At 31.0% G+C, this 18,767-nt stretch overlaps 1 protein-coding gene across 1 annotated transcript; it reads right to left on the minus strand.

Moving 5' to 3' along the window:
* Nucleotides 1–564: 564 nt before the first annotated feature.
* Nucleotides 565–8,254, minus strand: LOC124368124 (putative gustatory receptor 28b). Its single transcript, XM_046825398.1, has 5 exons — nt 7,570–8,254; nt 6,532–6,806; nt 5,898–5,966; nt 3,293–3,382; nt 565–624 (listed from the first exon to the last, which is right to left on the minus strand). The coding sequence occupies exons 1-5, from the start codon at nt 8,252–8,254 to the stop codon at nt 565–567; spliced, it is 1,179 nt and encodes a 392-aa protein (XP_046681354.1).
* Nucleotides 8,255–18,767: the final 10,513 nt, after the last annotated feature.

The following is an 18,767-nucleotide window of genomic DNA, read 5'->3' on the forward strand; positions in this document are numbered from 1 at the left end:
ACTTGACTGATGTTTCGAGGATGTGTACCAAGAGAAAATTAATTAAAACTCCTATCCTAAGAATATTTAGAAATATTCCACCATCAAACTTCAAAGCTAATACAAAAAGACTTGTTTGTTGTGGGGATGGTTTATTAACGATTGATGTTTGATCAACAAGAAACATAAACCCAATAAACAAAACAATCATTGTATGATCATAAACTTTAGTTGCAGTAGTTTTAAACAAACAAAAATAAACTAAACGAAACTCAATTATTTTTATTATTTCAATTATATTTTACGTTAATAGACCACTAGTTATACAATTAAATAGTGTTTTTACAAATAATTATTGCTGTTTAAGTTTCATAATTTCAAAACAAATCAATATTTACTGCATTAAATGTGCCGTGATATGTGTTGATTTTAAAAGTGCAATGTTTTGTGTGTATGTTCTGGATTATAGTACAAATGTGGCTAATTAGAATCTACATATTAAGAACTTGTCACATTTAGTTTTATTCCAAAAGGTATATTTCTCTAGATTAAACTGTTTCTCTAGAGTGGACTAGTCTAGGTGGATTACTTCTCAGTCTGGAACTGGATCAGTATCACCAGGTAAGTTGTCACCGCTCCAGCCATCTGTACAGATAAAAATCACTCTCAGTCTATAGGTAACAGCAAGTTAACCTAGCTGATCGTACAAATAAACTCTTTCTTTGTAAAGAGGACTATACAATCTTAAACTTTCTACGCATATTTTAACTCATTTTAAATGCAACAGTTTTGCATACACACCTATTTTCTCCTCTGAGTTTACCTCTGGGTTAAATATGACTGCTACTCTAATATACACTAGTTAAAGCCAAAACCGATTTTGTCACTTACAACTGTAGAATGTGAAAAATTGACACGTAAATAATAATAAATTTTGAGATATTAGAGTAAAAGGATTGATCAGTACATCTAGTTTACTGCGGATGATGACGAAGTGGGTGAATATTAGTGCTATAGGCTGCTGCTAGCCTGAACTGTTGGGACTGCTGCTATCCCCTGTCTACTTTTCTTGCAGAGACTGGAGACAGAGCTAGCTTTACCTGCTTTAAATACGACATGGGAGAGATGTAACCCTCTATATCTTTTGTAGGATTTTAAAAAGCGGCCCCTCACTACAAAATTAAGCATTCTTAATTTAATGTTACACAGAATAGCGCAAAATTCCTTTTAAGACTAAGTGAATTAAAAGACATTTTGTTTTATGTGAACAGAAAATATGCATATTACTCATTTTGATAGATATATACTTGGACACAAGTCTTATTATTAACCAAGCTGGTAATTCTAAGCAATATATGGGTCAACCTCGATTTTTCTCATATCACAATATAATGTTCCAATAGTCAATTAGAAAAGGAAATGACTAGAATTCTTGCCGGAAAGCAGTTATAGGGAGCAGGCAACTCATATTACAATATGATGTTCCAATAGTCAATTAGAAAAGGAAATGACTAGAATTTCTTGCTGGAAAGCAGTTATAGGGAGCAGGCAACCGCGAGAATTACCTATTAGTGATCAGGGGCACTGACGTGATCTGGGCTTCAAATTTGGAACTACTCGAGTTAATTTTTTTTTCTAAAAGAGCAAGCAGCGCGAAGCGCTGCGCAGCGGGCAAGCATCGTGCGTGATCTTCGTCTATACTGAATTGATTCAGGTCAAAGGAATGACACAGATTCCTTTACCAGATTTTTACGGAGATTTTGTATTGGGCGGATTATATTGGTTTACTTTGCTTTCCAGCATGTAATTATGTGTTTTAAAATTGTTTTACATACATTACCTACATTATATTGTAATATGTAATAACAATTTATCAGAAATTTTTAATAAAAAAAGGATCACGCACGATGCCTGCACGCTGCTCTTTTGCTCTTTTAGAAAAAAAATTAACTCGAGTAGTTCCAAATTTGAAGCCCAGATCACATCAGTGCCCCTGATCACTAATAGGTAACTCTAAGCAATATATGACCGTCTGGCGATTGCCTGCTCCCTATAACTGCTTTCCGGCAAGAAATTCTAGTCATTTCCTTTTCTAATTGACTATTGGAACATTATATTGTAATAGAGAAAAATCGAGGTTGACCCATATATTGCTTAGAATTACCACCAAGCTGTCCATAAATCACCTCAGTAATCCAAAAGTGTAAAATCTGACGATCCAATATTGCTTTTGTTGGAAATCGGGAGTTTCTGGAACTGGTTAAATGAGATGAGAGTATAATAATGACTTTGGATTAGGAGTTCTTTAAATCATCCTTCCCACCCTCTAATAAGCTCATTGAAATTCCAATGAAGATCTACGATACTATTATCCATCCCAATGAAGCCTGGATATGACTTAATTCAGGCGAAGATATCCAATGACGTCTATGTTATAGTTTCAGTTCAAATAGGTTCAGTGTAACGAGGCGAACTTATATGGAAAGAGAGGTACACCCTATAACCAATACTGACCTCATTCATTCATATTAATACCTAGGTACCCAGGTGAAGTTTCACGATGATTTCGTTGTCAGAGATTAAATCCTCACTTTGGAACTGGTTCACATTAGGGAAGGGTGAATTTTACAATCTTCTTCAAGTCCATTAAAACTTAGATCTGGGGCTGTGGTAATGACCATAGATAAGTACATTTTGTGAATACTAATAATAGATACATACATCTCATTTATATGACCATTCAGCTTGTGTTATCATTTATTCTGAGCGAAGTTATCATATAATTTTCATCCTTAAAAGTATTACCATGAAAATTATTCTTAGTTTTTTACATTCAGTATCTACAAAATGATATTTTATATTTGTTTTATGAAAGCAAATGTTATTCTAATACTATAAAAAAATTATGCATTGATACTAGATGTTTAACCTGCAAAATAGTTAGATACATAATTACGTTAAATAATAAAGTTACAGTACGATAAGCTATGTTTCTCTAGTTACATTATTGATCAAATTCTTATGTCAGGATCATACTTGAAGATTTAAATTACACTCTTTATAATTTAAACATTTACTTTTCTAATAAACAGTGTGCTATTTCCAATCTCTGAGCAACTGTAAACTGTAGTAAACTCTAAGGATAAACACGTTTATTTCACAAAAATTAGACCAAAGATAAAGGTGTAACCAAATGAGTGTTGAAAAAAATGTTTTATGTTCAATGAAAGACGTAAAAAGACGAAAACAGACAGTACAGTTGAACATAAAATTACAACAGTAAATAATAAAGGTGAAGATAATAAACATTTACCGATGTGAGGGTCTTATTATGGATCTGGAAAAATCCACGAGCGGAGAATCTTGCGTTGTGGTGAGGCAACTGCAGTAGGAACCCTTCAAGCTGGAAACACATAACAAGGTTTAATACGTTTTATAAGGTACAGTTTATAGGTAAAGTTTATGTTAATAACTCAACTGTGACATTACGTGCATAGCACATCCTCAATATTCAAAATCATAACGCCTTATATTTACGAATTATAGATACAGCATAACCTTGTGTAAGTGTCAAACAGTGTCAGATAGTGAGAAAATAAATACATATTATATTAAAGTATAAAACTATTGAAGAATCATAAAAACCAATACAAAATTGTTCAATATGTTCTAATATATCTAATATTTGTCGGGAATAACTTAATAATGAAGGTCTATATTACCTACTACCATGTAATAGTGAACTACTGGTCTGTAGTTTATTTGTTGTAGAATAAAGTTAAATAAATTTTAAATACAAAAAAAACTACTGCGATTTTAAATATTGTTCTGCTTTTAATTCGTCTGTAAAATATTTAATGTTCTATACACGATTTCTCTTAAAAAATGCTTAATATTTATATTCAAGAAATAAAGACACCATATTCGTTAATAAAACAATCACACTATTAAATATAAATTTGAAATAAAAGTTTATGTTAAATATATACGTCCTTTTAAACAAAAAGAAAATTTTAAAATTGATCAATCTTGTTATGTGATATATTTTTAGTTAGCATTTAAATTACATATCAATCACCCTGAACAGGATACTTTTTGATTTACTTATTACTCTAACAGTCTGTGCGGGACTTAGCGTAAGTAGCTCTTTTATAGTCGAATTACGATTTTCATATGGGAAATTTGGTGTCAACTAATGTAAACTTTCTTTTACAGGGATTATTGTATTAATTTGATTCCCAAGTGAAATAAGATGTTTTCAATTCAGTTAATAAAAATAACGCACGTTTCAAAGTGAGTACATGTCGTTGCTGTTGTTCAAAATAAGGTATTCATTAATATTTATAAAGTAATATTTTAAAAATCAACTTCTAATAACAGTTTAATATACTGAAGTCAGAATTATTTCTATACATCAAGATATTAAGTATTAGTAGATTTTTTGCGTGAAACATTATTAAATTACAGTTTTGCTTTGAGTATGCACCAACAGTAACAGATTATGACACAAGTAGTAAGAAGAATATGTTAGGAAGATCTTACTACAGTTTTATTTAGCCTCAACTATACCAGAGAAAAGTACATTTATTTTCAGTTAATTTATAAAATTTAACTAATTAAACAAGAAATTAAATTAAATAACATTATTTTATTTGAAAGAAGAACACATTTCATTGAGGAAACTTTTACATCAAAAGTGGTATTGAAAGCTTCTGTGAATTAAATATAGATATCTAACAAGTACAAGGATTGATTTTTTGAGTCCTTTTTAATTTTAAATTACTAAACAGTTAAGAGAAAATTTTTAAAGTGATTTGAGATAGTATATTCCCCTGTCCATATACCCTAACAAATATAATTAATTAGTGTTTAAACTATATAAATAAGTAATTTCAATTAATACAAAAGTTATTTAAATGGACATTGTGAAACTTACTAATCTTTCTACACCGTTCATTGTATTCTACAATGAACTTAGGATAAACTGAGTTTTTATGGATTAATATTTCCCACCAAGTGTTCCAAAATGTGTTTACTTTCTATTAAGACACTCAGTTACTTTAATAATTTTTCTAATTGATTAACGGTTGCAAGAAGGTGGTCAATGGCTACAGAATAGATTAAGCACTAATGGTAAACCATAGTTGTTAAAAGTCGTGGCAAATTATATATATACATACATATATATATATATATATATATATATATATACATACATAAATAAATAAATATATATATATATATATATATACAATTAGTAATATGGTACAAAAAAATATAATAAAAAAAATTACGCGGTCAAGTAAAACATGTTTATATGCGTGTAGTTTTCATAGAACATAGTGTATATTTAACTTCCAATCCAGTATGTATATTAATATTTAACTAAAGAATGTATCAACTTTTATGGTGTGAAATTTTAAAATCTGATAGTTTCCCTTTGAATTTTATTACACATTATATTTTGAGGACTGCAACAAGAGGGAAATGTTTATAATGTACAATAGAATGAATTGGTTAATACGTATGCTCCTTAAAACGTCATAATTTGTTTGGTATTGGCTTTGATTAACTTTAATTTGGTCAAAATAAAACTAGTTTTAGGTTTTTGTTCAATTTTAATAGAAGTATTTAGGTAATTTTATTTTTACACTACAAATTTTATAATTGTCATATTATTTTGAGTTTTTAACTACACTTACGCTCTTATGTAAAGTTAAAGTGTTTGAGCTTCCCTTCTCATCCAAAACGCCTTATCCCATGTTGACTTTCATGCAATGCACAAACATTTAATAAAATGGACTCTTCATATATTAAATAAACTTCTACTAGTTTAAAAACAACTAGTTTAGTAATATCTATCAGTTCCTCAAACTGAATCTAACTCGAGAAAATAATACAAGGTCATGTTTTAATACCTGTTTCCTAAAACTCGGATCCAGATCTTTGTTTATCAACTTGCAAATCATCACCGCAGTATTGTCGGCCTGAAAAAATATTAATAATTACAAATTCATAATATGACTAAATCTTTATTGTTAATAACACAATTAAGTTGATAGGTGGTACGTTAGGCAGTTTAAAATCTTTATTAATCCAAATAATTAGTACTTATTTTTTTAACATAATTATTGAAACAGTACACTCTAGTTTCTTTAATTAGAATGGAAGACAAAATAGTTTAGTTTTTTATTCGAAACTTTTTTCCTACTGAGACATATTACTTTTCATGGAAGATAAAAACTAATGAGGGTTATGTAGATTACTGTTAACTTTAATTCAATAAGCCTACAAATGAAGTAAGATATTATTGATAACGGCAATATTGGAATTCTGAACAGGAAATTTGTTAATAAATGTTTTCCTACATAAGAAATTTTTAAGAGTAACACTGTAGACTATTATGTATGTTGTGGATGAACACAAAGACGTGTTATGAGAGAAATACTCTTAATTAGTTTAACTATTATTGGCAAAACCTCTCTTATAAGACTTTGTTGTATAGACAATTAGTTTATTGCATAACTATTATATTTCAACAAGAGGAATTACCGAGTTAGTGATCTCCGTGCTTGAGTTCGCTACCAGAATCGCATAGCAGATGAGAACCAGGACCCAGACTGCATCCATAGTGAAGGCGAACACATTACCAGATCTGACATGCATGAAGAAGAAGTAGGACTTGACAGTAACGTGGACAAATAAGGAGAACATAACGGCCATCAGCTGATCGCAGTAGAAGTCATTAACCTGGTGTACGGCGTCACACAACATCCAGTAGGTGTTCATCAGAGACTTTATTTTCTTGATCTTGGATACAGTATTGCCTAAAATCACATAAAAAATAATAAATAATACATTTTGAATTGTTATCACATTTGAGTACTTTTTAATGTGAATACATGTGTGGTAATCTAGTTGAATAAGAGTAACGCCTTTTAGAAGTTTCTAATCTACAATAGATTGGTGAATGAAGAAAGCGGCTTTACATATTCACCACTTAGTTCCATGTGACATCGATCGATAAAGCGGTACCTTTCTCCTACTGGCCAGGCTGTTTAATGCAATAATGTCCAGTGATTTGTATGGTTGCATATTTTAAATTGCACATAAATATTTTATACGTCAAAGAGGCGAATAAGACTGCCCTTGATACTCAAGTACTCTTAAACCACAGGTTTTCATGGTTTGTTCGTTATGAAGGCCATCCTACGGATGTAAGCAGACATTAGCGCTTTCTTACTATCTGATGCAAGTATAATGTTTAGGTTACGATTATTTTATTTTCAATCTTAATTGTAGAACTTCCCGTCTTGAATTGGTGATTTTATGCAAGTCTACATCTATTTACACTAGCGTATATGACGTATAGCTATATAAACACAACTTTTTGCTGCAAAATACTAATTATAACTTCGATCATAACTTTCTGTTTCCTTATTTTCCTTATCTGTTTTCTCCATATTCTTTTATTAACACCAGTTAACAATTAGATAAAATCAGAAGAGAGGAGATTTAATTCCTAACTTTGCCTTTATACTTATGACACTTCTCATTTATTATAAAAATATTAACAAGTACTTCACTCACGTGTTGTATGAAAGATGTCACAATCACCCAGGCTGCGCCGCATCACCCTTCGTTCTATTAAGTTGCAGATAATCTCCTCTCTCATCTTGTTACTAACAGTCTTGAATCCCGTAATGATACTTTCAGTTACATGAGTGAAGTGGAAGAGAAAGGCAAATTGTGTGCAGTCCAGCAATAGAAAGTTGACCGCAATCAACACCGGGAAGTCTAGCGAATACTTAACTACGATGTTAACGAAGTTTGCCATAAACAGCAAAGCTGTCACGATCAAGACTGCGATGACCTTTACTTGGATCTTAACATCTCTGTTCTTGTACTGAAGGTCTCGATAGATTCGATCCAGGGTGCCAAAAACGTCAATTATCCTCGAGTACTTGCATGTGCCGCTGAAGAATGTAGAAGCTGCCATAATTTGCAGAGCCATCAAGTCTAGAATCAGTGCCAACTTTTGCGTTCTACTTCTATCATAACCGACTATTTGCTCTGTGATTATTACGTAGAGAATGATACAAGAGAGGACTTCCTGCAGTATGAATAGTATTAAACACCACATGAAACCAGCTATGGAAAACGTCAGTTCTTTGAGAGTTTTAGGCCCCGAAGTAATTTTCAGTGGCAGACCACCAAATACTTTCCAAACCAAAATGATGTAGTTTGGTATATCTTTCAAGGTGTATAAAACCATGTTACTCATTTCTTTCAGAAGACTGTCACATTAGGGATTGCCAAACTACTTTATTCGATTCATTCGATTGATTTATTACAATAGATTGTATTGAAAAAATATAAAAGAGATTTGTTTGTGTGACCTTTCTTGTTTAGCACCACTTACATTACATTTCTGTGTTTTTTGCTGATCGAATACAATTATTTACTCAACAAAGTAATGCGCAATGAAAAGTTTACAAAAGAAGCTTGCTTTGTTGAAACATTATTTGTAGAGCTGGAGTAAAACAGTTTGGCTTCTTTATGACATTATATACATACATTTGTACCCATACCAAACTGATTGAAAAACATTCCAATATTTTACTTTTAAAATCATCTAAGAAAATCCTTAAATGCTTTTAACAAAGAATAACTCAATGTATATTAGTTTATTCACACAGTTTAATATATTAATAAAATAATTTAAAATTCAAACTAGTATAATGTTGCTATAAATAATATTGTCCATTTTCTCCTTTTAAATATATTTCAAAACAATTGTAATAAAGGACGATATTTTCATTTTAATGTCGTTATATTTGTAATAGACAACCATGAACGTTCGTTGCTTTACGGTTGACAATGTAATAAAGTACTCTAACTAATTACATACATCAAATTTCTTGAAAATGTAAAAAAGTGAAAAAAAAAAATTAAAATAACAATTTCAAATCATTTTAACATTAAATAGAAAAAAATATCAAATTATAAAACAACCAAAAATGTTTAAAACCAATCAATAGAATTAAAAAAAAACACTCCAAACTAACTCCAGTATAGTCAGTTGATCTGGCAAAGAAACTGCCAAAAATTAGGTGTTATTTCAGCTTTCGTTTGAACCATTTTAAGGTCACATAGTAGCTTTCAGAAGCGTCTAGAGCCTACATTGTGTGAAGACTGGCAGAGCTGACTCAAAAATTTTGTAAATCTTGTCTCTTAAAATATGTTGAGCTAAATAATAATATAATTTAATCTACTGTAATTTCAACCCTTTATGTGTTGCACATTCTAAAGAAAATCCTCACAATAATAATCTAAAGATGAAATAAGTTAAACTTATACTAGTACTGTTTTCTTACAATGCAAAGAATATAATCTTGAAATGGGCAAGAGAAGTTTATAAACACAAATCTTTTACTAACCACTATGTAATTATTGCTTTATATATCGCCGCGTTACATCAAAATAAAATAATTTAATTACCTAAAGAAAAATAGTGTCAGATTATGATTTCCTTTTAGAAAGTCTGATACATGCTAATGGCTATTTTACATACAAACACTGCTGAAGTGGCAGACTACACCGACTACTACCGACTACAAATGTTATGTAGGCAGCTCTTCTAACCTTCTTCACCGCAGGCTTAATTACCACACGTTTAAGTATAGAATTTATATTCTATAGAATTTCAGTTAATTACAAGAACTACAAAACTACAGAGATTGGATTATTCTAAAATTTGTTCAATGATATCAATTTTTATGAATATGAAGTAGAAGAAAATAAAACTTTAATTCAAACCTCCATGGCATCCTGTTTTATTGCTCCTGCATGTCATTCATTATACGTTTTCTCAGTAAGCTTTTTCCCGGAACTGACACCTTGAACTAGGGTGATTTCAACAACATGTTATCGCTGAATACTGTCAGCCCATTATTAGAAAGGAGTACACACTCCAAAGGCAACAAAGAGGAAAATATTTGAATTTTAACAAATACCATAACTAGCTAAAGTAGAAATGAACCAATAACGGACTCTTAAAAAGCAGCTGGTTTATAGTTATTTTTAGCGTTTTTTCAGAATCCAGCATTTTTCTTATTAATAATTAAAGTATTAATAACATGAGTCATTAATAAAATGTATTTTAGTACCAAGTTTGTTATATTTTAACATTGTTAGCCAAAAATTATGTATAATTATTTCAATTGAAAACGCAAATTTATGACTTAGTTTTAACTCGAAAACTGTGTATAGTATGAGAAGAGATTAAATCACTGAGAAAAAACAAAATGGAACTTAGAAAAACTTACAACATATTTCTTTGTCCATGTATGGTTTCTTATCGAAGCCTTTTATAGTACTCCAGAAATATAGTTCAGTTTACACTATGAAATATTATAAGAGAATTTTTAACTATTCTTATATTGTACATAAGCTTTACGATATTTGTCCCAAAATTGACATAAATAAGAAAATAAAATATTTTTTAATCTACATTTTAAGAATTGTGCATACAATGGCAAATTGTCTTTATTATATAGCTTGAATTTCGTTAAGTTTTATACTATTATTTTATTTGTAGAAACATTGAACTTTGAGGAACATGAAATTAAGAATTACCACCATTAATGGTAAATGGTGGTCTCGATTATATTTCTACGGGTGTTTTAACAAAGGATGAGGCGAGTTGGCTGTTCCAGTTTGAAAGAGGTCTGCCACGCTGGAATATTGTATTCATCTCCAGATAATCCAACGCCACTAGCATTTATGTTACTAATATTTTTATCCAACTATTGTTTCCCATTCGACTATATAGGGTCGCCGTCATTCTTAGACAGGGAATTTCTCTTAATTTGATGTATTAAACGTATAAGTAGTACATATATTATTCGTGCTTCCTTCTCTTCTTTTTTAAGTTATCCGAATTCTCTATCTTTTTCTTTTACGTATTTATTCTGTTTTCATAGTAGGATCTAAGTACTATGTGAAAAAGTATGACTACAATCCTAATAATATTATAAATACGAAAGTGTCTTTAATTTGCTTCTTTTGTTTTCCTGCATAAACTACTCAACAGAATATACTGAAATTTTACTTGAACATTCTTGTGGTTTCCTGTGATCAACATATGCTTATTCCTATTTCGAAAATGCTCGTTGAGACTCAATTTAAATAGTCATTTAAGTATCGAAAATTCCATTTTAGTCTATACAATTGTGAAATGTGAATTGAATGAGCCTCTCAAATATAACCAACTGTTCTATTCAAACATTGGTTATTTTTTTATATATTGTTTAGGTTTATAGTGAGTAAACTTTTACTTTAAACTTAAAAAATATGTGAAACCCATCTTAGTTCTTTTTGATAGAAATAGGCTTCTCTGATTATGTATGTATATTTTATTGATCGGGAATAACATGACCTATGGAAAATAATGGGAAGGAATTAAGTTATAAATAAAAACAATAATTATAAACTTTTTGACTCGTTTTCTTGATCGTGGTAACAGGGCAGGATTAAAATTGTCGTCCGCAATTAAAGTCACTGAAAAAGCAGTGATCAAAAAATGCAACACTTACTAAATTGCGTTTAAAACAGCGGGTAAATGCTATCAGTGCAGATTTAAGAGACAATGTAGTCTAACTTTTACGATACGTTTAAATATTGTTAATAAACCTATCTAAGCTGTCTTTTCACAAAAGCAGGCATCTTAGAGCTGTGTGTATTTATATATATTTTTTCTTAATCGTGAGAGATGTAAATTTAGCTTTGAAACACTAATTACTAAGTATAGAGTATATTATAAAGACCATAAATATATACTTTTTAACATATCTTATTAATCATGCGAAGAAGGCAAACTTAACCTTGGCGTCGAAAATATATCACTTGAACCATAATTGCTCATAAAGGTGAAAAAGCTGTGAAATTGCGTGCGAAGGCGCGGGTAAATGCTATTATATGTCTAATAGCAACCTAAATCCATAATTATTATTTTCCAAATATTTATCCATTTAAAATTTTACAAAACTACTTTAATCATTATTTTAAGGTGGAGTTTACTATTGACAGTTAAAATAACAATACTCACCCCTCTACAATTTACGCAGGACTTACAATAAAATAAAGTTTAAATAATGATACACTTTGATAACTTTGTATAGATATTTCTGCGGCTGGTCGTTTTTCTATAACTATTAGGTATTAACCCAACATAAATAGTATTGTTTAGCTCGAATAGTATCCTTATGCACTAGAAATGATATTATGTAATAATATTTACACATTTAAACCAAAGTAATTGTTTTCTGTACCTCTCTTACTAAAATAATACTCAAAACGGTCAATGGTTTACAAAAAAAATATTTTAATTTAAATTTCAAGGAAGCTAATTTTAATTTCAAGTCTAGGGTCTTAGAGGGAGAAGTATCTTGCCATCCAAGCCTCTAGTCTCTACGTAAAGGGCTTCTACTAAAATTTTAACAGAGAGACAGAGAGAAAGAGAAAGAGAGAGATACTTGCTACATTGAGTCTACGATTACAGCAGTGATACAGTGGAAAGAATCAAACAAAGAATTTTGTATCTTTAATATTTATGAGCTACTTCAGGAACGTACTTTCTAAAAGAAGCTATAACGATTAACACAGTTTGACTTTCCTCCAGTAAAGTTAAAACCACTTAGGGTGGATCTTTTAGGATATTCCCTGGTTTAATACCTTAGGGGAAGTAAAACCGGCAGCCTACCCGTGGGTTAGCTCATATATTTCGTAAGAAAACAGTATTATTCTCATACTGTGTCTTTCTATTGTGTTTTATTATGAATTTGATAGCTCTTATTTTTTACAAGTTTACATTTTTTTATCTATTTTTAATTAACATGGTAAATCTTTAAAAATATTTCATTATCTCTATTTTCTCCCATATGTTTGGTAAAATATGCATTATTATAGTGATTTAATCTCTAAATTTCAGTGCGTATACATACGTGTTTTTATGTGGATAACTTAAACTACAAATTTCACCTTAAAATGGGTTTTCCTCGGATGAAAACATTTTCGTTTTACGTATTAAAACCAAAACCCAATTAATCAAATAAAGCTACCTTATTGTCATGTGACCCTATAAAAACCCTTAAAGTGGTCACTTTTAGTTTTTTAATATAATTTTTAGACGGTGATATCTATATATATATATATAAGAAAGTCGTGTTAGTTACACTATTTATAAGTCAAGAACGCCTGATCCGATTTGGCTGAAAATTGGTAGGGAGGTAGCTAAGAACTGGGATAAGAACATAGGGTACTTTTTATCCCGTTCCCGATTCAGGATTCCGCCCCACTGGTCTCTAAAAGTTACAGAAATACCCGTAAGAAATGCATTGCAGCAAACATATGTTATTAAGGGGTCCGGGTGTCCCAATCCCCGCTATGTTAATTTTATTAATTTTAAGATACCTTTTCAAAATAACTATATGAGATATCAAAATGATTTTTGTTTTGCCTTATTTATGGAGGTTTTAGCTATATTTTAAGCTAAGGAAATTTTGAAATCATAAAAAACAAATTTATAATGATTTTTTTTAAATAATAGATATTTTTTCAGTTTTTTTTCTGAATATTTTATTTATTTTCTCAAAAACTAAAATTGATATTAAAAATTCCTTAGCTTAAATCATAGAGCTGTTTAAGCTGTACAAAATAAAAAAGAAATCATTAAGATATTTCAAGCGGATCCCGAGAAAAGGTATTTTTTGTCTAAAAAAATACAACTTTCGGAAAACGACAGATGAAAATAGGTACGTAAAAGTATACAATCAAAATGCTTACTTTAATGCATTCCTGTTCCATATGAAGGGGTTTTCTGGATCCTCTTCCATCTCATACTGGTCTTCTAGTCTCTTTTTCAGCATTGACCTCTTTTGGCAGCACTTTTTTTCAATTTCCTTGAATCGCTTTGTCTGCTTTTTGAACCCGTAACACATCAATGCGTTTCATTTGTTTTGCACAGTTTGCCCCCGGACGAATACCCAACCTATCAAGCACTTGTCATCTAACAATATTTCCCTCATTATAGGTACCTATAGCATCAAACACTCCTAACTCCAATGTATTTCTCAAGACAAATGTTGACTTAGGCAGACGAGACCATATGATTCACTGTTCAATGATTCACTCGCATTTTGGGTACCGCCATGCAAACATTTCCGAAGTAATTCAGGGTTGGCCAAATCTTTAAATATAGGCTTAATTTTAGTCATAATCTATATTTAAAGATTAAATAAGGTAATAAGTGGAGTGCAATATGCACTATAACAATAGTGAAATACTCTGGCACGTTCAACAACCACGACACGAGAAAATAACAAGTACAAGGGTTATTTCAAAAATTCATAAGTCAAAAACTATTGCTCGGATTGAAATAAATTTTTTACCATGTTAAACAGAAAAAAAAACACATAATTATAAAAAAAAAAAAAAAACTGAAAATCCATATTTTTTGTCAATTTTGGTCACCTGACTCCCCCTTAAGTGAAAGAGCCTTTTTTAAATTTAATCAGCTGTTCTTTGTAAACATGAATAATGCGACAAAAGAAACATATGTTTATATCATTTAATTACTATTTTACATTTCTTTACACTTATAGTTTGAAAGCTTAAGAGAAACAGCAAATTATTGTTTCAACTGTTTCTGCAATCACTGTTAAACATAGACTTTACTATCCAGATAATACAATTTCAAATTTCCCCCCCCCCCCACCCCCCCCCCCCCCCACCCCCCCCCCCCCCCACCCCCCCCCCCCCCCACCCCCCCCCCCCCCCACCCCCCCCCCCCCCCACCCCCCAGTGTTCACAAGACTTCATTTTTTTGATCTAGATACCGTAGTGCCTAAAATCACAGAAAAATATAAGAAATGATACCATTGTGATAGTGATCACATTTGAGTACTGTTTTTGAATGTTAATACATGTGGGGTAAGTATATAAAAATGTAGAGTAATCCCTTTTTGTACATAAGTTTTCTAATCTAAAATTGATGAGTTAATGATTGAGTTGGCTGTTACATGATTGCCACCACTTAGTTCCATGTGGATTTCGATCGATAAAGTGGTTCTACAGAGGACTTGACTAAGAACGTTAAACAAATAGCAGAAGTGTCACAGCTCTATGTTAGAATATATGCTAAGTAGGTTATGTAGTATAGTTTACTGGTAAACTAAAAGGGTTTGCCAGCTCTACCTTACTCCTACTGTGCCAGGTCTGTTTAATGCAATAATGTCACAAGATTTTTTACTGTTGCATATTAAATTGCACAATCATAATAGGATAACATCAAGAGGCGAAATAAGACTGTCCTTGATGACTCAAGTACTCTTAAAAAAAAACCACATGTATCCATGTCTTTTTTACGTTATGAATTGTCATCCTATCAATACATTAGGGCTTGATTACTCTCGCATGCAAGTATAGATGTTTAGGTTGGCCTAATTGTCCTTATTTTTGATGCTGAAAAGTAAAACTTTGACGTCTTGAATATGGGTAGGATGTTATGAGCAATTACATCCTATATACACTATCCTCTAAGAGGAATAGCATATCAACCTTAACTTTTTCGCTGAAAAACTACACAATGCATATTAACTATTCTTAATAGACTTTCTTCTCTACTACTATGTTTCTTTAAATCAGTGAAAAATTAAAGGAAAAGCGGAAGAAGAGGTGCGTTGAAGTACTTAATTTTAGGTCTATTATAGTTAATTTGACATTTCTATCATTTATTAACAATAATATTAACAAGTACTTTACTCACGTGTTCGTATTGAAGGATGTCCAATCATCAGCCCAAGCGGGCTGCTTGCATCAAACGTTCGTTCACTTAAGTTGCAGATAATCTCCTCTTCTATCTTGTTACTAACAGTACCGTTGAAACCCATAATGATACTTTCACTTATAACATGAGTGTAGTGGAAGAGAGAAGGCAAAGTATTGTGTGCAGTCCAGAAACAGAAAGGTAGACAGAATTCATCAATGAGTAGACCTATAGCCGCCATATGTTCTTTTAATCGATAGTTTTTACGAAGGTTGCCTATATACGATCAAAGCTGTATATGATTGGAGACTAACTTAACCTTTTACCTTTAATCTTGACATCTGTGTTATTGTACTGAAGGTCTCGGAGATTCGATCCAGTGTGCCAAAGATGTCAACTAATCCTCTGCGTAACTTGCAAGTGCCGGCTGAAGAATGTGGCAGCTGCTAGAATTTTGCACAGCCCACCAAGTCTAGAATCATTGCAAAACTTTATGAGTTCTACTTCTTTCATAACCGACTCTCTTGCCTCTGTGATGGTTAGGTAGAGAGTGTGATGCAAGAGAGAAACTTCTTCCAGTTATGAATAAGTATTAAATCACCAAATGAAACCAGCTATGGAAAAACCGGTTCGGTTTCTTTGGAGTGTGTTTAAGGTCCCCCGAAGTTGTTGGTAAAAAATTTTTTTCAGTGGCAAGACTCTTCAAAATACCCTGCCCAAATCCAAACGAATGTAGTTTGGGACATTTTTTGCATGGTGTGTGAAACCATGCTTAACTGAGATTTCTTCAGAGACTGTTACACTATGGGATTGGCCGAACTACCTTGTGTATGATTATCATTACGATTAATAGTATTACAATAAGATTGTAAATTGGAAAATGAGTTAAAAGAGATTTGTTTGTTTGACCGTTTGATTGTTAGAGTAACCACTTACGTTAAAATTTTGTGATTGTTATCGATGGCATGCAATTATATACTCAACAAAGTAATGCACAATGGAAAAGGTTTACAAAAAGAAACTTGCGTTTGTCCGAAATATTTATTTTTAGGGCATGGAATAAAAAGTGTTTGGGCTTGTTTACGACGTGAGGCATACCATCCAATATATAACATACCTTTTGTACCCATAGCAAACTGATTGAGACGAAACAGATTCCAATATTTTAACTTTTTTAAAATCAAGTAAGAAAATCCTTAAATGACCCGTTTTACAAAAGAAATAACAGAAATGTCGATTAATTTATCCCACCACAGTTATAATTTATTAATAAATTAATTTAAAATTCAAAGTGAGTGGGATAAGTTTTGCTATAAATAATATTTTCCACACCTTTTATAGAATATTTGCAAACAATTGTAAAAAAGTATGGTATTTTTCATTTTATTGTCATTATTTTTGTAATAGACAACCATGAATGTTCGTTAGCATTACGAATAACAATGTACATAAAGTAATCTAACTAATTACAAACAACAACATCAAGTGGAATACAAAATTTAATTTACAATATTTTCTAATAGATATAACATAAAAAAGAAAAAAAAAATATCAAATTAAATACAACCAAGTATGTTAAAAACCTATCAAAACAATTAAAAATAAACCTAACCCACCAAAAAAATGCCAGTATAGTCACTTGACCTGGCAAAGAAACTGCCCGAAAATATTAGATTCTAATTGTTTAAACCATTTTAAGGTCACGTGGTAACTATCAGAAGCGTCTAGCGCCTACATTGCGTGAACACTGGCAGAGCAAACTCCAAAGTTTGGTAAAACTTGCCTCTTAAAATATGTTAAGCTAATAAAAATATAAGTTAATCAACTGTAATTTCATCCCTCTATGAGTTGCACATTCCAAAGAAAATCCCCACAACAAATAATCAGCTAAAGATGGAATAAGTAAAACTTGACTGTTTTCTTACAATCCCAAAGAATACAATCTGGAAATGGCATGAGAAGTTTTATAAACACAATTATTTATAAACAAGTATGTAATATTGCTTTATATACCGCAGCGATACATCAAAATAAAACATTTTTAATTACCTACAGACATGCAATGTCAGATTGAGATTTTCCTTTAAGAAATTCTGATAGATGCTAATGGCTATTTATATACCAACACCGACTACTAGTGACTACACATGTTATATAGCCAGCTTGCTCTAAAACTACTTAACCGCAAGTTTATGTAACGCACGTTTCAGGTGTAATTTCTATTCTATAGAATGTCAGTTAATTAAAGAACTGAAAAAATATAGAGATTGGATTATTCTAAATTATTGTTCCAATGATTTCAATTTTTTATGAATATGAAGTGTGAAGAAAATAAAAATTTAATTCATAATATCCACAAAAACGCTATCCTGTTTTCATTGCTTCTCTCCGCATTGACATTCAGTAAACGGTTTTTCTCAGCATGTGGTTTTTTTGCCGGAACTTGACACCTTGAAACTAGAGTAATTGTCAAACGACATTTTTATTGCTGAATTACGGTCCAACACCCGTTTATTAAGAAATGAGTACAGCGACTCTCCCACACACTCCAAATGTTAAGCAATAGAGGAAAAAATTTTTGAATTGTTGTAAAAAATCCGCAAAACTAGCCAAAGTTAACCGTAATATAGCCCTTTTTTCTAGTTAGAAAACTGGTTTCTAAATACAATTTTTTAACATATTTTTCGTTATAGTTTGCGATTTTTGTAAATAGTTTTATAATTAGTGCACTAATTTTTTTTTAAATATTGTGAACACGATACTTTTATGTAAGAGAACGACAGTTTTAATATTGTTTTTTTGACTGAAGTAAATAGGCAATTTGGTTTTTGTAATTTAAATCAATTACTGTAATTTAAAAAATGTCATATACTTAATACGAAGAAATGGAATTAATGAGTTCGTTTTTATCTACTTATATAAGAGTTTTGTTATAATGATATATATTAAAGTTAAAATTATT

This window comes from Homalodisca vitripennis, chromosome 8 (genome assembly GCF_021130785.1).
Source record: "Homalodisca vitripennis isolate AUS2020 chromosome 8, UT_GWSS_2.1, whole genome shotgun sequence".
Lineage (NCBI taxonomy): Eukaryota > Metazoa > Arthropoda > Insecta > Hemiptera > Cicadellidae > Homalodisca > Homalodisca vitripennis.

Bases quoted from the DNA above. Each gene is read 5' to 3' on its own strand.
- LOC124368124 (XM_046825398.1), bottom strand. From the start codon at position 8,254: ATGGTTTTATACACCTTGAAAGATATACCAAACTACATCATTTTGGTT. The intron at 6,807-7,569 runs GTGAGTGAAGTA...ATGTGATTTTAG, and splicing joins TGACATCTTTCATACAACAC to GCAATACTGTATCCAAGATC. The intron at 625-3,292 runs GTAAATGTTTAT...TTATCTGTACAG, and splicing joins ATAATAAGACCCTCACATCG to ATGGCTGGAGCGGTGACAAC.